This window comes from Lontra canadensis, unplaced genomic scaffold, assembly GCF_010015895.1.
Source record: "Lontra canadensis isolate GAN:19392208 unplaced genomic scaffold, GSC_riverotter_1.0 scaffold32, whole genome shotgun sequence".
Lineage (NCBI taxonomy): Eukaryota > Metazoa > Chordata > Mammalia > Carnivora > Mustelidae > Lontra > Lontra canadensis.
Window position 1 is genome coordinate 10,900,775 of NW_022631026.1, and position 24,031 is coordinate 10,924,805.

General features: G+C 42.9%; 1 protein-coding gene across 1 annotated transcript in view; it reads right to left on the reverse strand.

Moving 5' to 3' along the window:
• NBAS (NBAS subunit of NRZ tethering complex) overlaps positions 1–24,031 on the reverse strand; it is a 316,364-nt gene that overhangs the window by 62,110 nt on the left and 230,223 nt on the right. Inside the window, exons 43-44 of the mRNA XM_032866873.1 lie at positions 23,598–23,848; positions 22,078–22,412 (exon numbers count right to left, since the gene is read on the reverse strand). Of these exons, the coding sequence (XP_032722764.1) occupies positions 22,078–22,412; positions 23,598–23,848 (586 nt within the window). The remainder of the gene's footprint in view (positions 1–22,077; positions 22,413–23,597; positions 23,849–24,031) is intronic.

Below are 24,031 nucleotides of genomic sequence, written 5' to 3' on the forward strand. Positions count from 1 at the left end.
TTTAGAAGGGAGGTAAAAGCTGAACCAGGACTTGAAAACGGAGCACAATTCCTGTGGACGAAGCGGGTGGGGTGGATTTCAGGCAGAGACAGCAGCCCGAGAACTTTAAAAAGGCTTTTATAAAAGAGAGTGTTCTGTGCCTGTGACTCTAGAATACCCTCAGAATCCCCTCCCCCAAACCCAGCAGCTCGCTGCTGCCTCAAAGAAAGGGGAGCGGAGGGATGGGTGCACAGCAGCAGCTAACGGTGTATTTGCGGGAAAAAGGAAGAAGCGTTTTTGGAAAAACAGCAAACAATCCCAGGAGTTTGATGCCCCGTGGCTAGCCCCCCACCCAAACCACTTGCCACGAAAGGCTAGACGCCTCCTTCTCCAGTCTAACTCCCACGCCAGACCCAGACAGTCACTGTTCTAGGAGCGAGGAAAAGCCTGTGGCGGCCGGAACGGAAACTGTGTGTGTGGTTGGGCAGAAGACTGTCCTTCGGGGGAAGAGACGCAAAGCGGGCGGGGACTGGGGTCCCCGGGGTGCCACGGGGAGGAACTTACACTTTCTCCTTTAGGCTAGTGGTTCTCAGCTGGGGTACGTGTGCCAGCAGCACAACACAAAGCTTTTCTGAAGGGTAGAGCAGTGTAGATGGTTCTAAGGGAATCCATTTCTAAATCTTCACCTTACCCAAATCCTCTGTCCTAAAACTGATCTTGAGAACATTCTGGAGGTCAAGGTGTCAAACCTATTCTCTTTCTCAGCTCGCCGTTCACATTGGCCTTGCTCCCCTTATATAAGACAGACGTGCATCACACTCTTCCTGAATCTGACTGCCACATCGTCCTGGAGTCTAGAAAGTTCCAGAGCACAAAACAAGGGACAACCGAAAATACTGGTGTGTGACAGGACTCCAAGAACTAGATAATGAGTTTCTTATTTCATGTCACAAGGTTTCCAGTTCTTGTACTTTCAATAAAATTTATGAAAGATCTAATAGAATTGTCAGTTGATAAATCATTAAAAATAATTTTTAACCATAGATCATGATGTGACTTTTTGGCTGATAACGGAGGGCAGACACCTGAGAGGCACTCCTATGACAAACTCTTTCCCCAACCACTGTGAACAAGGTTTTTAAATATTCATACCCATAAAAATATAAAGAACCGACGTAGAATGCAATTTCAATCTAGCAATACGTAACACTCATTGAAGGGCACAAAAATTAATTTAAAAAGCAACGTTTAAAGCCCCATGTATCTCATTAAGAGGTATATTTTAAACACAATTTTAATTTTAGGATTCTTGTTTATCAAAAGTTAACATATCTGTGTTGTTCTGATCAAATGCATGACTGAAACAATAACTCAATACAGAATAAGTTCTTACTCTTTTTCTTAAATTCTTATCACCTGGAAGTATCTCTTTGAAACGCAAACATTCAGAGAACCTGCCCTTGCTCCGGATCCTGTGGGAGGGTCGAGCACCCAGCTCCAACGCGCACCACTATCTCCTGTCATAAAGACCCCAGAAGCCGGTTTCTCTTCCGGGTCAGTGTCAATCATCAAACATGGATGCCCCAGTCCATGGACGCACCAACCCCACCCCACCCAGGCTGGGCCCATCCTTTGGCACACCCCAGCACTGAAAGTCTCCTGCCTTTTGTTTGGAGAAGCTGAACTCCAGGAGTGAGCCCTGTCCTTCCTGCTGCAGAAGTTATCACTAAATAAAATCTGTCTTTGTTGCCTTTAACTAGTGCCCAGCTAGTTTCTCTTTGACAAGAGGAAACATACAAATCGTTGGAGAGAAAGGAAAGATGCAACTTTTCTAACTGCTAAAGATGTGCTTGTTCTTATACTTTTTAAAGGTTCTTATACTTTTTAAATGGTGGTTGTTAACAAATCACTGTTATTGTGGATTACCCCGGATACAAAGCTATGTAACAGTTCTGCTTTAATGTCAATATTTAAAAGACAGAGAATTACATCATCCTTTGTACCCATTTGAAATTATGATTTAAAAAAATCTTAGATATCAAGGGCCACAGTCTGAATGTTTGTGTCCCCTCAAAATTCATATGCTGAAATCCTACCCCCTTGGAAGTGATGGCATTAGTAGGCAGGCCCTTTGGGAGGTGGTTCAGTCATGACGGCAGAGCCCTTGTGAAAGGATTAGTGCCTTCTAAGAGAGACACCAGAGAGTTCCCTGTCCCTTCACTCTGAGGACACAGGGAGCAGGTGCCAACCATGGACCAGGGAAAGGGCTCTCACAAGAACTCAGCTATGCCGGTGCCTTTATCTTGAACACTGCTGTCCGAAGTGTGATTTTCAGACCACCCGCACCGCAATAACTGAGCACTACTGCAAAAATGAAAATCCCGGAGCCCTTGTTAGACTTAAGACTCTGCATGTGGGGTTAAGGAAGGCGCTGGCATTGGTGGGAAGAAACCTATCTTTTGCAAAAGCTTCTCGTAGTTAATTCTAAGGGCAATGGAAGCATGTGACCCGGGACCGCAAGTTCTGGGGACTTGACATTGCCGAAGGACCCAATCAACTGGCTGACGGTGACCATGGGCTACGGCTGCAAGTGGCTCCCGGGACGGCCACTGAGGGGCAGTAAGGAGGTCACTGCAAGAGCCCAGAGAGGTTGGGGTTGGGGAAGGGAGTAATGAAAGAAGGCAGCAGTGCTGAATTCAGATGATACATGTAACAGAACTAAGACATCAACATGCTGTCCTGGGCTAGCTGCCCCGGTATGCACTCCCCGCCGGCCCAATATATGAAGCCAGGTACCCATCAGCGGGCCCAGCAGCTTCCAAACCTTTTTGTCCAAGACCCAGAGTAAGGAGCTCACTGCGTAGCAAAACTCAGTATCCGTATCTATAGATGAATATAGTAAAAACAAAAGTTTCCTGAAACAATACAACCCCCACAGCAGTGAGAGGCCTAATGATAGTTTCTGATGTGAATCTACAGTCTAGTCTTTCTGGTTGGTTTGTTTTGAAAGCCGATCACAACACTTAACTACAGGACTCACTAGTGGGTATGACTCCGTCTGGAAAACGCCTGCAAAGCGGCTCCAACAGTAACAGGATGACTTGCGGGGCCAGCAAACGTCGAGGCCACAAACAAACGTCGAGGCCACAAACAGGGTATCAAATTGCCCAAGTTAGATTTAAGTGACTCCATTAAAGAAGAAATTTTGTTTTAATTTTTTACCAATAGCACACTATTAATTTCTATACGGATACTGACTGCCGCATATATGTTTTATTTCGATGTCTGCTTTCCTTACTAGATTATGGGATCCTTCAGAACAGGACCCAGGTCATTCATTCATTTTTTATTCTCACTACTTCGATAACTTTTAAGTACTGTTTTTATTTTTTTTTTATTAAGATGTATTTATCTTAGAGAGAGAGAGAGAGAGTGGAGGGAGGGGGAGAGGGAAAGGGAGAGAGAATCTCAAGCAGACTCCCTGCTAAGCGTAGAAGCCCATGGGGCTTGATCTCATGGCCCTGATATCACGACCTGAGCTGAAACCGAGAATCAGAGCTTAACCAACAGCACCTCCCAGGCACAACTTTAAGCACTGTTTTTAAATTACAAATATAAAATATTACAAACAGTATCTTAAATATTATGCAACAGAAAATGAAAATTGAGAAGTCTTAGAAATTTTGCTTTAATACAGTTTAGATATTCAATCACAAAAATAAGAATGCGTGCTTTGTCACCTTCAGTTATATACTTAACAGAAAATCAGTGTTATAACTTTGCTTTTTTGCTTTCGCTATCAATTGCTTATATAATAAAAATGAATACCACAGGACAGAGGCCACTTTATCTCTGCCTTTTGCCTCATAGAATAACCACAGAAGTATTATTATTTTTCATCAAGTGTGAATAGCCCCATCTTTTTTACCATTCACTTTTGGCAATGACATCAGCTAAGTTTTTCAATAGCTTGAAGGTCACCTTTATCTTAATAGAGAAAGGCATGAAGAATGTTCGAAAAGAGATGAAATATTACTGTGATCGGTAATGAATACTACCATCATTGCTGTTGTGCATATATAGGTTTTAACAAGATCTAAAAGCACTCGTTCACATTTTCCATTTAAAAATCTTTTCCTACCCTATGCATGCATGGGCTACACAATACAAATTGTACTTAAGATCATTTTAAGTAGAGCCACTCAATTTATGTCAAAGCCAAAGGTGAATTTGAAAATCCAGATCCTAACCCAACAGTGAAAACTACAGAAGGTCATTCAAAACCAAAACCATCTGCTAGAGCTTTGAAGTTGGACTAAAAAAATTTCCAACATTTTTTTGTACCTTGTAAGTAAGAATAAAATAGAAAGAGCAACACAAAGCAGAAGGGGAACTGAACAATCCTTGTGCATCTACTTGCCCCGAGATCTTTATATGTGCTACTTTATTTAATCCTCACCACAGTTACTCAGGGTCCAGGTTCCAGATATCACGGGCATCCACCCTATAGCCACTCAGTACCACGTGGACCAAGAGCTGGCCGTGTATCCACAGACGACCCACTCAGGGCTGCTCTGGGACCCAGTGGATCTCACTCCTCTCCGCACAGTGATTACTAATCTGGGCAAATCCCGATCAATGCCGTTCAGCACCTGGCATACCAGAGCCCCAAGGGTGGGTTCGGGGGTGATCTTATCAGCAGGAAACTTGGAATTTCTGTTTGGTTCCTGTGGGGAAGCTTTCTCACTCTCTCTGGCTGGATGTGAATTAGGAAGCCCCAATTACTTCCAGCCATCACACTGAAGCAAAGAGCCCTATGATGAAGTTAACACCGTAAGACAGCAATGAACAGAAATGGAGAGAAATTGGCTCCTTGATGACCACACGCTGCTGGGTCAGCCAACCCTGAAGTCAGCCCCACCTCTGGACCTTTCAGTTCATTAGCCAGTAAATTTTCTGGTCAATTAAGCCAATTTAATTGGATTTTTTATCTGTGTCTAAAAACATTCTAAAATTAATCTCTATTTATATAGTGGTGATGATTGTTCCCCATTATACAGTGAGGAAGACTCAGAAGATAGAGTAATGTTCCCCAGATCCAGCTGGATGGGAACTCAAAAGATCTGACTACATAAACCTGTCTCTTTCCCCATCACCATGACACTGTTAAAAGAACTTAAGCTGTGTCTAAGATCCATCAATTTATTTCAATTCAACATGTTTAGAAGCTACAAAATTAATGTATAAAACTTCTCATATTTCCCTGGGTCAGCGGTGATTAAAAATTGTTTTTCTCTATTCTCCTCATGAGAACTTTTTATTAAGATTTTTTATTTATTTATTTGACAGAGAGAGGCAGGCAGAGGGTTGCGGGAGGAAGCAGGCTCCCTGTGGAGCAGAGAGCCTGACTCAGGGCTCTATCCCAGGACCCTGAGACCATGACCTGAGATGAAGGCAGAGGCTTAACCAACTGAGCCACCCAAGCGCCCTCCTCATGAGAATTTTTAACATCTGATCATCGTTAGCATCAATGTCTCATAGTCTTTACATATACAGGTAGCATTAAAAATCCCTCATTCGACCAGGTATACTGGACAAAAACTGGTTATACTCTAAGGAACTTTTCTAGGCGATTCAGTGGGGGGAAAAAAAAAACGTTAAGTAGTATATGGATTTTCCTCAAAAGAGGTTTATAAAGATGCACTATAAAAACATACACATACAGAGCACCTGGGTGGCTCAGTCAGTTAAGTGTCTGACCTCAGCTCAGGTCACAAACCCAGAGTCTTGGGATCGAGTCCTGCCTCGGGCTCCCTGCTCAGCTGGGGGTCTGCTTGAGATTCTCTCTCTCCCTCAACCTCTGCCCCTCTCCCTATTCATGCTCATGCTCTCTCTCTCTCCCTCTAATAAATAAAATCTTTAAAAAAAAGAAAAAGAGGGGCCCCTGGGTGGCTCAGTGGGTTAAGGTCTCTGCCTTCAGCTCAGGTCATGATCCCAGGGTCCTGGGATCCAGCCCCACATTGGGCTCTCTGCTCAGCAGGGAGCCTGCTTCCCTTCCTCTCTCTGCCTGCCTCTCTGCCTACTTGTGATCTCTGTCAAATAAATAAATAAAATCTTTAAAAAAATAGATACAGTATACATGCCTATACTATAATAATTATCACAAATTGAATGACTTTGGTGTTGATGCCGTACCCTGGTCCATTATCATCTCCCTGAAGACACTGCTATGACTATCAACAAAGCAAAAAGGCAACCTGCTGAATGGGGTAAGATATTGGTATATGAATTATCTGATAAGGGGTTCATAACCAAAATACATGAACAACTCAATACAATCCAACACCAAAAAAGAAATTAAAAAACAGGCAGTGTAGCTGAATAGACATTTTTCCAAAGAAGATATATAGATGACCAACAGACACAGGAAAAGACATTTATCACTAATCCTCAGGAAAATGAAAATCAAAACCATAGTGAGTTCCTACCACCTTATACCTGTCAGAATGGCTGGTATCAATGACACAAGAAATAACAAGTGTTAAAGAAAATGTGCAGAAAAGGGAACCCTCCTGCATAGTTGGTAGGAATGTAAAGTTGCACAGCCACTTTGGAAAACAGCATGGAGGGTGCCCAAAAATCTAAAAATAGAAATGCCATATGATCCCACAATTCCATTTACCCAAGAGAAACAAAAACTTTGGAAAGATATATGCACTCCTATGTTTGCGGCAGCATTATTCACAATAGCCGAGATATGGAAGCAACCCAAGGGTCCACTGATGGATGAACGGACAAAGAGATTGTGGTAGAGACACCCAATGGACTATTACTCTGCCAGAAAAAAAATAATAAGATCTTGCCATTAGCAACAACATGGATGCACCTAGAGGGTATTATGCTAAGTGAAAAGAAATCAGAGAAAAACAAATACCAAATGGAATCTAAAAAACAAAACAACCAAACAGACACATGAATACAGAGAGAACTGGTGGTTGCCAGAGGGGGAAGGATAGGGGAGATGGGCAAAACAGGTGAAGGGGTTCAAGAGCTACAAACTTCCAGCTATGAAATAAACAAGTCACGGGGTTGAAAAGTGCAGCACAGGAAGTACAGTAACAGTGCAGTAACTGTACGGTGACAGGTCATAACTACACTTAGGGCAGTGAGCACCCCATAACGTACAGAACTGCTGAACCATTATGTTACCACCTGAAACTAAACATGGCATGTTGATTACACTTCAATTTCAAAAATAAATAAATAAATAAATAAATAAATAAATAAATAAAAGATGTTGCAATGGTCTTCACATTGGAGTTTCCCTGTCCCCAGGCTGGTACCTTCTGCTCCTTCTCCCGTCATCACCAAAGTGATCTTTTGAAAGTGAAAATCTGACAATGTCAGTACCTGACATTATTAAAATTTACGCCTGGTCCATGCCCTGGATGAAGTCTAGAGTCTTCAGCTAGGACACGACAGTTTTCTTACCCAGCCCTGCCTTATCTCCAGAGCCTCCTTCCCATGCTTTCATTATACTATATTTCTTGTAGTTCACTGAAGGTACTAGGCTTTTTTTAAATGCTTTTATTAAAACTGTTAAATCTATCTGAAGTGTTCCTCCCCTTCTAAGCTTTCTCTCCATGCTACTCATGACAAATTGGAGGACTCAGCTCAAATATCTCTTCTACTCCGGGGCCTTTCCTGGCTATACCCAAGCTCCACTGGCCCAACTATTCACCATGTCTACCTCACTTTTTCCACATCACCAATCATGGATCAAATCATCAGTTATGAATCCTTCACTTATTTATCCGTTGGCCAGCTTCCTCTCTGAAGAGTAACCCCCTGCTGGCAAGTAGGCAAACACAACCAGCATTCGGGGCGGGGGGGGGGGGCGGGGGGGGAGGGCAGTTAGACCGGGGTCTTCCCGTGGGTACCAATGCTCGCAAAAACAGAAGCACCAGCCAAGAGGAGAGGGCACTCCTCTTTCTTCCAAGTTCCTTTGCCGCAGAGGCTAGAGAAAGTATTTATAGACTAGCAATTCAGAGGCAGAAGTTAAAAAGGTCCTCAAATGAGAGCATGGAGGGGACGGGATGAACGAAGAATGGAGAAGTAAAGGGAGCCCACGTCGCTGAACAGCTACAGCTGAACAGTAAGCTCAGAGCTGAGAAATCTGCCAGAGGAGATCTTCTCAGGAGGGAGTTATTTTCAGACTTCTCTCCCTCGTTGCTTTTTTTCATGTTAAAATACGCTTTGGTATTTACTGCACATTATTCTGAGATTGTTTATTTATTCCTCTGTCTTCCTCACGATTTCCACCCGCTGTGGATTTGGAGCCTGCAAGCTTCACGGGAAGGCGTGTGCACTCCTTCTCGCACTGATTAAGCAGAAGGCCTGCGAGGGCTGCAGAAGCACACGTGGGCTGGGTGTCCCGCCAGACCCCTCCTTGGGAGCAGGGGCATCCCTCTTTAGGATCAGACCGGCCAGTATTCAGTCTCTGTTACTAATTATTACTTTAGCCAATTTGAAATAATTTTCCGAGCACCCACAGAGAATGAGCTTTCAGTTTGCTGTCAGGCCAATAATCATGATCGCCCCAGAAGGGCTTATGCAGCCAAATTTTTCAGGCAAGGTTGCTAACAGAAAGCAAGATCTTGGGAGCAGGCCTCTATGTAAATCCTGACTGCTATCTTTAGCTCACAAGACACTGAAGCTGTTCTTCAATTTCCTGAAGCCTTAATTTTCTTTTCTGTTAATATGGTGATAAAGTATTTACTTCTCAGGGCTGCCGGGACCAATAACAGTGCAGCTTCACATCATCATTCTCTCTTGGCCTCTGTTCGGAAGGCTGGATGTGAACAGGTCCATGAAGGCAACTGGTTCACCCCTACTAGTACTCGGGTATGGCCTGGAGGTCAATGGTAGAGCCTGGAAGGAGAGATTAGCTCCCCTTGTCTTTATGGGGGGACACGGACAGACAGTTAAGAGCCAACTCTTAGACTTCTGCATATCCCAATATTCACAATGAATGTCCACAACCTTCGAGGAAGCAGCCAAAACGGGTCTGTCAAACATAGGGTATCTGCTTGGCAACAAACTTCTTCATAATCTGACCTCAGCTGTGGGACCACGGATCAGCCCTGCAACCGAGGGCAGCCACAGAGCCATATGGTTATGGACGATAACCCGCTGAGTGTCTGAGAGTTCTGTCCCACAAGGCTGCTCGACACTGGATAGTGACACAATCAGATCCTGTCTGGGGCAAATTTGTTTTAGGTTAAGAATCTTTTCTTTTAATTAACATATATTATTTGCCCCAGGGGTACAGGTCCATGAATCAACAGGCTTAGACATTTTACAGCACTCACCATAGCACATACCCTTCCAATGTCCATCACCCAGCCACCCCATCCTTCCTCCCCCACCTCCCAGCAACCCTCAGTTTTTTTCATGAAATTAAGAGTCTTATGGTTTGTCTCCCCCCCAATCCCATCTTGTTTCATTTTTTTCCCCTCCCTCTCCCCACGACCCGCTCCCTGCCTCTCAAATTCCTCATATCAGAGAGATCATATGATAACTGTCTTTCTCTGGTTGACTTATTTCGCTCAGCATAATACCCTCTATTCCCATCCACATCACTGCAAATGGCAAGAGTTCATTACTTTTGATGGCTGCATAGTATTCCGTTGTATATATAGACCACATCTTCTTTATCGACTCACCTGTTAATGGACATCTAGGTTCTTTCCATAGTTTGGCTACTGCGGACACTGCTGCTCTAAACATTCGGGTGCACATGTGGGGCACCTGTAATACGCACGTGTGTGTCTGTGTGGGGGGTGAGTGAGTGTGAGAGTGCAGGGAGGAGGGCGGCAAGTACAAGTGAGCAGGTTCGCACCTCCAGGCCCTGACTTGTGAGTTGTTGACTGAGACAGCTTCCCTTCACTTAATTCTCTGTGCGCACAGTATTCTTACCGTAACGCCCCACTAACGGCAATAACTGGACCGGGTAGCGGGGTGCCGGCGTGGGGGAGGGGAGTGGGGGTTGCTCCTTACAGCCTGAAAGAAACGAATGATCACAGAATCCTAAAGCACAGAGCACACCGCACATTTGCCCGAGGACGGAATTTCCACACGACTGTCCTCCCCGCAGTGTCTGAGCCGGCGGCACCCACCCCAAGCCCAGGTGCCACCCAGCTTCCTTCTGAGCCACGTGTGGGTTTACAGGTGAGATGGAACAGCCTGGGGAAAGCTGAGGCTGATCCCCTCATGCCAATTTGTGTTTTCAAATGCTTTACACACGGAGCCATTTCTAGGTCGCTGTCCCAGAGAGGCACTCGGGGTTCCTCTAACGACCGTCCTCCAGCTGCCCCGCTAGCCTGCACAGACATAACATTATCAGTTTTACGGCAGATTACTGAAAGCATATTAACAAGTAAAATTAATTTGTAAAACAGAGCTAAAGTTTGTGTATAAACATCATGTTTAGCACAGGGATTCAGAACACAGCAGACTTCGGTTCAAATTCTGGTTCTGTCACCTGAATGCAAGCAGTCTCGGGTAAGCCCCCGACTCCCCTGAGCCTGTCTGATGGTCCATGGAACGGGGGAGGTGGCATCAACCCCCCGTGGCGGGTATGGAGAGCTTGGGAGATACTGTTTGCAGCATCTCCCGGCACAGCCCAGGCACTCAAATGCTACTTCTCTCTCCTCTCCCCAGATTGTCCTTCTCCAGCCCGTGAGCCGTGCACAAGTGTCCATGGGCTTCTTGCTTCTTCTCTGCATCACACTCACAAACATTTGTGTGCCTTTCGGAGACTCTTCTTTGGACCAAACTCTCCAACTTCCTAAAGGTTAAGACAGACCTTTCATGGGCTCATGAACCTACAAAAATACTTCATTATGTCCTGGACTTTACTTACTTCTGCTACAATGTCCGAGAGCAGAACTCTGTCATGCAATCAATGTCAAATTTGAAACCAGGAGACCTGGGTGTGAAAATAGGACACTTGTTCCTTATTAAAACTTGGGACAATTATCCTTCAGGAATCCAACCTTTGTGCTGGAGAGGATAATGCCTGAACTATTTGGGGGAAATTATGGTACTCAAACTCCGTGATCACTTTGATGCTACCTTGAATTTTAGCTCTGTTTTTAAGCATGTTAGCCTTGTGTTCCTAGACTGTAACCTCAGTGAAGGCAGGGATCGAATCTCACAGTTCCTTTGGGTTTCCTCCACAGGACCGGCATAGGGATCAGCACCAGCAGTGGCAACATCATTAGCAATGACAGCCAACATCAATTTTAATATGTACTACTGCTCAAGCATGGTTCAAATCACTACACTGGTACTGGGTCATTAGGTAAGAAACCCTAATATTTGTACTTCATCATACAGAAATGGCTGAACTGAAAAAATCTTATTAAGGATAAAAATGGGCATCTGGCAAGTAGAGGGCAAACAGCAGGGTCAAGTATAGAGAAAGCCAAGGCACTGGAGGGGAGGTAGGTTTGTCCAAAACATGCAGATTCTAGGGATGAGAGACTTAGCATTTTGAGAGCTCATAAGTAAACACTGGGAGAGGTGCTCAAAATGCTGGAGGTCAGCAGCATTGTGACTACATTTCCCTATTTTCCTCCCTCTCTTAAACGATTACTGCTTTGTATCTTTTCCTCACACTCAGCTTTATTTCTTTGTCTCTTTGCTGACTGAGAAAACAGAAACAGGAGAAGCCGATGGCCTCCATCTCCTATCCTACATCTGCACCCATTCAGCTCTGCCTCCCCTCTGCTGTCATTGTGGGAGGCTGACAGGGATCTTGTCCAAGGTCAATCACTCCTCTGGGCTCTAGGCCCCATACACTCTCACCAGTTACAGCAGAAATTCTCCCGTCTCCTTCCAAAAGCATTTTTTCCAGTCATCACTAGGTCGTTTTCCATTAATGAATGAAAGTACTATTATATTAAAAAAAAATCTTAGAAGTCTGTCAGTCTTTGTTGGCTCTTCCTTATCCTCAAGTCTTAATGTCGGACAGAGTGCCCTGTAGCTTCATGCTCTGCTTTTCTTCTCCACCTACTTGCTCCCTTGGGAATATTATCCAGCTACCTGGCTTTGACTCCTCTCTATACTCTGGCAATTCTGAAATGTGTTTCTGCAGTCCAGACTTCTCTGCTGACCTCCAGATTCATCTACACAACTGCCTGTCAAACAGCCACTTGGATATTTAAAAGTCATATAAATATTTAAGAAACAAAAATAATTATTGACTTTGAGATAATTATGGGCACACAAGACATAGTGCAAAATAGTACAGAGAGATCCCAAGTACCCATGACCCAGCTTCTTCCAATGGTGATGACATCTTAAAAAATCACATCAATTATAATATCACAACAAACTCCTGACTACCCTTCCCAAAAGCTGTTCCTTCCCAATCTTAGAAAATGGCACCTCCATCTCCGCAGTTGGTCACAACAATCTTGATATCATCCTGGATTAACTTTTTCTCAAATCTCACCTTCAATACATCAGAAAATTCCTTTGGTCCTATCTTCCAAATCAACCCAGAATTTGACCACTTCTCACCGTTTTTACTGCTACCACCTGGATCCAAACTACTCTCATCTTTTATTTGGAAACTACAACTGCCTTCTAAGCTATATCCTTTCTTTCTACCATTCCACCTACAACTTGCTGCTCCAGCCTGCCCCCCCGTCAAGACTTTTCACTTCCCCATCCATGTGACCTTTAACAACCAAAGAGCCCATTGCCACCTTACTTCCTTAAGGTCTCTGCTTGAATGTTACTTTCTCAGTAAGGTCTTCTTCGACCATTTTACATTCTAAATTGTAGCCATCCTGCATCTTGAGCCTTTTCTAGGTTTATTTTTCACTTGTACTGATTGCCATATCACATGTCTGAACTTCCTCATTCTTACTTATTGTCTAGTTTCCACCTATCCCTAATGCAAAGCTCCCTACAGTCACAGGTGTTTGTCTATTCTGTTCAGTGCTATATGGCCAGCACTGAGAACAATTCCTGATACGTAGTAGGCACTGACAAAGATTTGTCCATCATTGTATAACAAATGACCCAATTTTAGAAGCTTAAAAGTGTAATCTCACAGTTTCTGTAAATCATGAATCTGGTGTGGCTCTGGATCAAGGTCTCTCCTGAGGTTATAATCAAACAACTGGCCAGGACTGTGGGTGCACATGATGGCCTGGTTGGGTGGCAGGAGGAGATCAACGTCCATGTTGACTCACAGGGTTATCAGCAGCCTTGGTCTCTTGCCATACGGAGCTCTTTACCACAGGGCAGCAACACTTCTCAAGAGTAAATCACGCAAGAGAAAGTGAGAAAGAGTACCTAAGAAGGAAGCCACAATCCTTCTGTAACTTAATTTTCTAAGTGGCAACCCATCATTTTTGCTGTATTCTGTTCATTAGAGGAAAATCAATAAATCCAGCCCACACTCGAGGAGAGGGGATTACACAGGGGATTAAAGGACATCTTACAAGCTGTCTTCCCCAGCACTCAATAAATATTTGTTCAATGAATGAACAAATTAACCAATGATGTATACTTGAAAAAAAGAAGATCCCAAGCCAAATGGGAAAATCAGATTGACTTCTCTAGGAACTTACGGATTTTTTTACTCTTAATAAATGGAAAAAGGACAGGAAGGACAAATAATCAACTTTGGAAATAAAAACACCATGTAAAATGTAAACATTTTAAAAAAGGAAAGGAAAATGTTTCCTTTCTTTAGAATCTTATAATAGGAGGTCATTTTTCTCAGGATTATCTATATTTTATTTATATATGAGTAAATCATGTTATATTACATCAAGCTTCAAAAACTGTATTCTCTATACCTTAAGTATTCTCTGTTCCCATTTATTCTGTGCCTTTGACAGTGAAAATGGAAAAAAAAATCCTTTTTAGGTTTTTCTCTTCTACGCTTATCTCTTAAGCTCCTATTTTTTTTTGCATTTTTGTCAAGATAGGATATGCTTATCGGACTAAACTTTCACCCTGCGAAACAAAAGAAAATAGCTCCTTAAAAGCAAAAGCATTCAAGAGCAGGAATGGAAGGATAACGTTTATGACTATGATAATACGCACAGGCTAGCTGAAAGTCAGATGAGAGTAGTATATACTGTACATCTGAAAATCCTGAAGTAATTGTTGTTGGGTACCAGTATTAACAAATATATAAAACAGAAAGTCTTCAGTGAATGTTGTGTCTTCCTTCCTACACATAGCATTTACTAAACCCGTAAATAGTAATTTTTATATTAACTTATAATTCATCTGTTACACATGCACACATTTGCGCCAATCAGCCATGAGCTTCTCAAAGGCAAACTTGGCAGTCTTTTGTTTACAGCACCTAGAACAACGGCAACGAGAAAGTGCTCACATCAATATTTCCTGAGTGTATCTGGCAGGAATAAAACTCATTCGGCTCAGAATCAAAGAAGTCAAATGATGACTAAACCAAAACCAGATATCAATGGGAAAAACACTCATAAGATTAAAAAAAAAAAAAGAAGAAGAAGAAGAAGAAGAAGGAAGAGGAGGAGGAGGAGGGGAGAAGAAAGTTAACATTTAGTTATCTTGTAACACTGAGGAAACACTGAGGAAACATTTTATAATACTTTCATAGCTGAAGCTAGTATGATTAAAAAATAGCATAAAACCCACAAAAATACAGTTAACTGATCTTTGACAAAGGAGTAAAGGAAAAACAATGCGGTGATGATAGTCTTTGTGACAAATGGTGCTGGAACAACTGGACGGCCACATGCAAGGAAATGAATCTGGTACCAGACCTTAGACCCTACGCAAAAATTAACTCAAAATGGACCACAGAACCAAATGTAAAACATAGAACTCTAAAACTCCTAAAAGATTACAAAAGAAAAAAATCTAGATGACCTTCGATATGGCTGTGAGTTTTTAGATACAACACCAAAGGCAAAAAAATCTGTGAGAAAATGGATTAAATTAAAATCGGAAACTTCTGCTTTGCAAAGTTACACAAAATACACAAAGAATTCTTAAAACAATTTTTGTAAAACAGCTGAGCAAAAAGCCCACTGCCCATTCTGCATCTTCCCATGACAGGGAGAAAAGTTCACTCCAAACAACAGGCAGGAAACTACAGGAGGAACACCTGGGGCATCTCTCTCCCTCTCCCCATGGCTAAAGAAGCCATGGGCAATGTGGCTGCTCCTGTCTGCAGCCTGCCTGTCCACAGTAGGTGCTTATTCTTGACCTCTTTATAGAATGACCTCGGGGCAGCTCTAATGGGTCAAGTTCCATGTAAACTGGCCCTGTAGACCCAGGCCACACTCTCCAATGCCAGCTGTTCCAACAATAGTTATTAACGCTTGCTTACTGATATTTTTGCTTTCACCTTTCTGAATTGTAAAAGTGGGTGTTAGTGAAAGAGGAGAGGAAGATGACCAAGCATCACCCTCAAACACTATGAGACCCCAGAAAAATCACCTTTTCTCTGATCTGATATCCTGGCCTACAAAAAGAGTTGAGGGTCCCTTAGGAGATGCCCCCTTACTCCAAGTCCCTTCTCCTTTCTGATACGTCTCTCAGACATCTCCCAGAGAACTCCCTGCTAAGCTTGATTAACAATATAATTAACAATATAAATGTGCTAGCTAAAAAAATTATAAAAACTAAAATTTGAAGAAAGGAAAAAAAATACAGCGTACAGTTCACAAGTTCAAAGGGTAGTGTAATGGCATTACCAGGCACACATTCCATCTTGCATTTTCAAATTATTTATAATATTTCCAAATCTGGAAAGTTGATGAGAAATTAATCTGCCTTGAGGCACCTGGGTAACTCAGTCGGTTAAGCATCTAATGCGATTTCTGCTCAAGTCATGACCGCAGGGTTGAGAATGAGCCCTGCGTCAGACCCTGCGTTGAGCATAGAGCCTACTGCAAATTCTCTCCCACTCTGTCCCTCTCCCCAACTTTAATGAAAAAAAAAGAGAGAGACATTAATCTTTTTTAAGGAACTGAAAATTTAAGGCAATCCTTTATGCACTTATATATCTTCATTATTCTTATTTATACTATAAATATTTAGGGAACTGAAATGATCTCTCACATAGGTATCAAAGGTGGTTCTCAGAGTGTGGGCCACAAACCACAAGAGTCCAAGACTCAAGCAGTCTGCTAAGTCAAAATGATTTTGAGGACACTAAGACATTGTTTATCTTTTTTCATTATATTGACATTTATAGGTTGGTAAAAAGGCAATGGTGGATAAAACCGTGAGCACTTCGCACAGATCGCCAGACTGGACTAAGAGCCACTGTGTTCTCCCCTGGCAAATTTTCACTTAAGGATGTTCCTCATGGAAGAGTAAAAATGATTAACTTTATTAAATCTCAACCACTGAGTGTACTTTTTTTTTCCCAGTTTCTGTGATATACACACAAAGCACTTCACCGTACACCAAAGCGCAATAAGGAGAAAGCATCTGTGTGATGGCTCGAATTATGAGCTGCAGTAGCTACTTTTTGCATGCATCACCATTTCTGCTTAAAAGAACAACTAACAGGAAACTCTGGTTGTTTAGACTTGGATACTCGGCAAACATTTTCTCCAAAGTGAACAAAATGAGCCTGTCACTTCAAGGAAAACAATTCATAGTACTTGCTGCCACTGATAAAATTTGAGCTGTCAAGCAAAAAATTAGAATTTTGGAAAACTTGTATCTACCACTGTGAGACTGACAGCTTCCCAATACTTAAAGACTCATCTGCTGAGATGAGCGCTCATTTTAATGCACGTGACTTTGCTGATATTGTAGAATGCAATTTACCAACATTCGGATGATCTGCATAACTCAGTGGATCACTATTTTCCAAAGCTCTAATGCGTTACATTACAAACCACACGTGGGTAAAAGAGCCATTCAAAGTGCAATATGGGTCAGTGATTTCAATGGGACGGAGGACCAGGGTTCAATGATGTTCTTTTAGGTTCCATGTTGCAACTGGCCTCTAAGAATCTACCACTTGGTGAGTTTCAATGGGAACACCCCAAGTTATAGGCAATTAAAGCACCTCTCCCTTTTCCGACCTCACAATGGAGTAAGGCTGGATTTTCTTCATTGACTTCAACCCAAACAAGAAAAATCAAATGCAGAAACAAACACAAGAATCCAGCTGTGTTCTATTAAGCAAGACATGTCAATATAAAATAATGTCAGTCTTCCATTAATCTTTTTTCTTTGGAATAGTTATTTTCCATTCAAATAGGCTACTCATGTCAGCCTGTAACAGGTCTGTCATTAAAGTTTTAAGTGAATTAAATAAATATTTCCAAAATATCTTGGTTTTAATTTCTAATATGATAAATATCAATAGATAAAACCTTAATAAACAAAAGTTCTTTTGGGTCTTCAATAATTTTTAAGAACGTTAAGGCACCCAGAGATCAAAAGGTTTTACAATCACCAATTTTCGTAATAATTGTTTAAAACAACACTTGAAGAGTTCCTACATCATGCCGTGCTAGGAAATGGAGAATTAGATAAAAGGCACCATCCCTTGCCTCACGGTATTTATAATTTCATGAAGACTGTAGTCCTCAGTTATAATAATTTTACTGTAAAGAAGAAAAAGCATTTTGTGCGTCTGGTAGGTTCAGGTGGTGGAGCATGGGATTCTTGACCTTGGGGTGGTGAGTCCAAGCCTCATGTTGGGTGTAGAGCTTAAAAATAAAATCTTTAAAAAAAAGATTTTTTTTTTAACTTTCTTAGGAATGTCTTTTACATCTGAATGTTGTCAGTGGCAACTAATATCGTATATGGCACGTAGCTGATGCCTAAATCCTTAGTGATTCGGGCTAAATCTACACAATGTACATTGGGTCTATGCTTCAGAAAGTCATACATCATGCCATGCAATTAGGTAATATGCATTATCTAAACATTTTTACAGTGCTTTCAGACACTGATTGCTCATTATGGTGAAAAATGTGCTGTCATCCTTCGTTAAGAGAGAATATTAGCACCATGAAGGCCCTGAAGTTACTGCTATCATGCAGCCTTTGATTGAGACAAACTTAGGAAATACATTTGATTTTTAGGTCTTTTTTTTTTTTTAAGACAAATTTACTCTTCCAGATTTTTATATCAAATATTCTGGATAATAGGATAAGGAAGAAACAGTAGCGTATTTCAAGAACAATCATAATATGAAAAAGAGATTCCCTTATGTTGTTTCCATAGCTCTAGAAACCAGAACCAAAAAGTGGAAACTATAAAAAGCCCAAAGAAAAATCCTTTACAGACACACACACACACGGGGTAGTAGCTGGTATGGCCGCAGACTAGCTGGATTATCAATAGATACGATGCTTCAGGGTCAGAGGTCAGACTAGATAAGAGGTTCCAAATAGTCTCCCCACTGTAACCCAACAGAGACAGCGTGTTCCCCTCAGAAACAATCTGATATCCTGGTGGGATGTGATGGGAGCTCGAACAAAGGGCTCATTGTAGGGCAGGCTGAGGACCCATCCAGTTCCAGGTTGAGAAGCACCAGGCAGGAGGCCAGAAGGCCTCTTCTAGTTCTAGGACTCTCTGGAGATTCTGAAGAAGGGTCCTAAGCAAACTCCCAGGGAGCATCTCACAGGTGAGAGGAGTGTTTCCCGTGGCCCTGTGTACGGACGCAGTTCTCCCAGCAATCCCAAGCGTGTGGGAACCGTAAAAAGGCTGGGATTGCCCAGAAGCCCCCACTTATCGAATCCCATCACATCTGAACCAAGAACAGCATGTTTCGACCTCAATTTTGGCTTCTTTGACCATTTTCCTGGATTTCTAACCCCCCTAGCTTGCTCTCTGAGTCTTCTAAAATCTGTTTCTACTTCCTGAACTGGAAAAGCAATAGAAAAGCAACTCTTACCTGCCTCCACAAAAACGAAACAATTGAGATTTGGACCAAACGCTCTGAACTTTAGACATTTGCATATTCATCACCGCAAGTGTCACGCCAATTCCATCTCTGCCTACACAACATCGCATCACGGCGTGAATATCTTCCTCAGAATCTCCACAAATTCTGCTAATGCAAATGGCAACTGAATGACAATTATCCTAAAGGCAAACGGCCTTCTCTGCTTTATTCTGTCGAGGGAGGGGTCCTAAGTGCAGGCTTTGCAGACACTCCGGCCTGAATTCTAGCATTGGAACAAGTGCTGCTCTCGGTGCGCACTCTAGAATTAGCTTGCTGGCTCTTTCCGTTAAGTTAGGTTTTGAATAAATGTGGGTATACATTTGAAAACTGCACACTACACCTGAGTAGTATATACTTATTTTACATTTTGAACATCACGTATGAGCTGTGGGAACATCCGGTGTTTTGCAAATTTGGCCAAACCCAGCGGTACTTCCTTTTCCAGCCGTGTCCTCCGCCATGTAAAGGTTGTATTTCAGTTTGAGTTTCTCTCGCTCTCACTCGTTCTAGCCCAGTATTGTGTGATTCCAAACAAGCCTTGGATCTAAACTTTTTTATTTTTCCTCTCTCCATGGAAAATTAAAAGCTGGCCAATTAATAACATAAGGGAAAACATAAGCATAAATAAAATGAGGGGAGACATAAAATGAACTTTAAATGCCTCTGCCTCCCTTTTCTGCAGTTTACGGGACTCAGCCGCAGACCACATCTTGAGACGGTTTACTAGACAAGAGCCCCTTGCTAAGCATTACAGCACCTGAACTAGGAGAAAGCAACACCGTAATTACCTCACTCTTTACTGGGCCAGCCAGGCATCTTTTCCTTGGGAAAAATGCACCTATCCGCACAAACTGTGTCACATGTTCGCAGGGGGTGGGGGGCTGGCTGGAGGTAGAAGTGAGAAACTAAGGCGAGGAGAATGTGCTGTAAGTGCCACCATCAGACTGAAAACATCATCAATAAAAATGAACACCCTGAGCGGATTCTAAGGCCAACTTTTCAGTTGCATCATGAGTCACTAACTGCTGCTGGAAAATCTAGAACCATCTGTCCATTTCCATATTCAGGCTCACAATTAGCATATGGCCTTGCCAGGGAGCTGGTCTTTGTTGCTACCCTCACATAAACTATTGAAAAACTGCTTCAGCTTTAAGGGGAAGGAAAGGGCCTCGGAGCGAAGGCCCCTCTGTCTTCCTGGCTTCCCACCTCGTCTGTTTGCTGGTTCACGGTCCCACCCGCAGAGACTTTTCCTTGGATTTCAACCCCGCAGTTGGTTCATTTCCTTCCCTCGGAACATTCTTCCACCATTGCTAATACATACCCCATCAGAACTGTGACCCTCCTCTCATTCGTGGGAGATTTCAAAACCCGTGTTTGCTGAACGCTTGTCTTTTCCCACATTTGCCAGGTTCCCGCCTGGCCTCCTTCACTTAGACTCAGTCCTGCTCTGGACACATCCCATGACGGGCCTCTCCACTAGGACCAAGCATCCTGGGGGCTCTGCGGTCCCCGTCCTCATGCAGCTCCTAGAATGGCTCCAGACTCGTGACTCCAGCTGCTTGTTCTGGAACGTCTTAGACACACTATAGTTGGGAGGTTAAGAGCAAAAGGAAAAAGCCTTCCTGATGTCAAGGTATGGCTCCTCTATTACCAAACTAACCTTGTGGAACCGCACTTTCCTCACCTGTCAGAATGGGAGGATTAATATGACCTGTACCACAGATAACTCGGCCAGAGGAGGCACAGGTCTAGCAGATTCCTCAGTCCGAACCACACACCTACTCGTGGCAGGTTCAAAGTTCAAGCCAGGTTTTACAGGACTCAAAAGTTGTACTCTTTTCAAATGTATAATGCTATCTTCCTTTAAAATCTTTAGTTTCTTCCTTAAAAACAACAAAAATGATCATCTCCTTCTTATAGCAGTCCTCATAAAATTTAAAAGCAAGTTATTAACTAAAGTACCTGAGTTCTAATAATAAGGAAATGATATCCTTGGTTAGCAACAACTGTCGATCTAACAAGTTAGTTAGAACTAGAAATCCCAGGGCACCTGGGTGGCTCTGTCGGTTGAGCATCTGCCTTTGGCTCAGGTCATGATCCCAGCGTCCTGGATCAAGTCCTGCATCTGGCTCCCAGCTCAGTGGGGAGTCTGCTTCTCCCTCCTCCCCCTGCTTGTGCTCTCTTTCTCAAATAGAGTCTTAAAAAAAAAAATTTAAAAAGACCTAGGAATCCCCACAGATGTTTGAACCTCTACCTGTGCCGATCTCTAAACGAATGACTTGAATTCTTAGCCTTTATGGTAAAATTTCAAGATAATATTAGCCACAGTAAATATTCTTGTGATAAGATACTGGGTGGACTTGCCAGTCAACCTGGGGAAGGAGAGAGCAGCAGCAAAGACGGGCACCAGCAGATGAAGAGCAAGTTCCAAAGGCAAGAAAGCCCAGCAGGTGAGAGCAGAGGTGGGAGACTGTCCTGGACAGAGATGTCCTGTGGCCAAGCAGAGGGCAAGAAGGGGAGGAGAGGGAACCATGTTATCTACTCTGTGTGAAACTATACATTGTTGGAAGGATCCAGAGCAAGATCTGGAGTCCAGCTAAAGGGGCTCAGACCTAAGCATGGAGCAGACATTAGAAAACATCCACATAGACTTCCATGGATAATTCTATCACCAAGCCATAAACTATCACATGGCATTCGTGCAAAATTGTTTAAGTGCTCAATTTAACCCCAGGTAAGCTGTCCGCCTGCCTCTGAATGTGGGCACCGTGGGCCGGGCGCTGGAGGTGTTTTCCACTTATGAACTGGAAAGAACAGGACGGAATATTTACTATCAAATGCCACAGGAGAACTGTAACATGTATAAAATGTACATGTAAATGAGAACAGTCGGAGTCTAATTTAGACAACTGCACATCTGTGATAGAGGAAAATGATTTCCCAATTAGAACACCTCATGCTTAGTAAAAAAACTAAAATGTCAAACACGGAAGTATTCCCCAACTGGAGAAAGTAAATAAAAACAATCTACCGCACCTAAGAGCAATTTCCATTCCTTCTAAAGCAGCCAATGCACTGCGAGCTATCCTTTCAGTTACCTTGGTCACAGCTTTTGGAGAAAACGTGATTGTGTCCACCACAGTGATGAGGTCGCCCGGGTGGAGGCGATCAAAGTACTTCACGCAGACATCATAGGCGCAGAGCCACTCCGGGGAGGACTCTGGGACTTGTTTAATGAGGTGAGGGTCTCCAGTCCAGAATAACTTCTGTAACCAGATGGTGTACAGAGCGCTCGGGGAAAGCATCCGTCCATCCTTGGCAGGGATTTTGGGAACAAGTTTGGAAATAGATAAGATATTTTGACTTGAAAGAACTGGCTCCAGAGCTTCTAGAGGATTCATGTTTTCATCTGTCAGCTTTTTGTAATTAAGACCTAATGGAAAGGAAAGAAAAAAAAAGTAGGTTCATTCCAAGAACTTTCGCACACATCCGCAGCCCTCTGTGTGGCTGGCGGGAAAAGTCCACTGGCCGGTTTACAGCAGACAGTGTGTCTGTTACACGGGTCCCAAGACCTGAGCTCCAGTCCTGGCCCACAGGGTTATCAGCCACGCAGTCCTCTGCGAACCGCCTCAAGGGGGGCACGCGAGACAACTGTGGCCCCCAGGCTGCCAACTTGCAGGGCACCCGCATTTTCTTCCAATAGTGCACTCGGCACTCACCGCACTGCATTCTTTTTTTTTTTTTTTTTTTTTAAGATTTTATTTATTTATTTGACAGAGAGAGAGACCACAAGCAAGCAGAAAGCCTGATGCGGAACTTGATCCCAGGACCCCGAGATCATGACCTGAGCCAAAGGCAGAGGCTTAACCCACTGAGCCACCCAGGCGCCCCTCTAGTCACCTGCTGTTCATCTGGCCTCCCAATCCACTGCCCGAGGGCCCAAGGCCCGAAGCCAGGGTTTGGATCTTACTCCTTTTCCTCTGTGTCTGGTCCAAATTTGTAATTTGGACCAGACACTGATAAACTGAAGTAAATTCTCACAACTGCTACAGGTGTCAAAAGGATACAGATTTCAAAGTGTCCTGTAAGTTTTACAGCACAGAGACGGGAGACGGATTAATGTGCTTAGATTCTTAGTGATGAGCGTAAGGACACACAGATGGCATTCTAAAGACTTCCACAACGTCTCAGAGGGTCAAAGGCACTTATTTGAAGGGTTCCACACACACTTTAAACTGAGAGGCTCCAGTGAAGTGAAATTATGCCAAATTGCCAATTGTAAAGTTTCTCGGCCTTATCCTTCATATAAGGTAAAATATAACCCCGGGGAGTAGGGAATAACCCTCTGGAGGATTAGTCAAAAACTCTGGATTTTAGTACCAGGCCTCCTCTAAATTACTGCGCTGCTTCCAATAGATTTCTTACAGTTTCGTTGCTATTTAATTCCTGCAACAGCGAGTAACGGAGTTGGAAAGATAATAACAAAAGTTAATTAGCATTGAATCCTGTGGTTTTAGAACTATGTCAGCCACAACACACAAACATGACTGTGTACAAAAAAATTAATCCCTAGATTTAATTTAAAGAATGAGTTCAAGCAGGGAAATGATTGTCTTACCTGAAGCAACTACCTTAAATTTCTTCAGCAGTCGAATGTGGGTTTCTGGCTTAATGGTATATTTCCCAAAATCCGCACAGTGGCAGCTTTCCAGGAGAGAGAAATAATACAGCAACCTTTCGTGATCAAAGCCACCAATCGTGGGGTAAATATACTTGACCATGTGCTTATGAAAGCCTTCTGGATCAGTCTTCAAAGTCTCAAAGAGATGAAGGGCTTGGGCTCGATTTTCAATTTCTACTGTGGACAAGCTGAAATTAGGGACGAAGAAATTATGTTAAGATTTGGTTCCCTTATTAAATGATGTGCTCTTTTTTTTTTTTTTTTTAAATACCAAAGGAGAAAGGTTGCATCTTACAAAGTTCCTTCTTCCTGCGAATCAAATTCAGTAAAACACCAGGATTCAGGCAGTTTACATAAAGAGAAAGGGATGT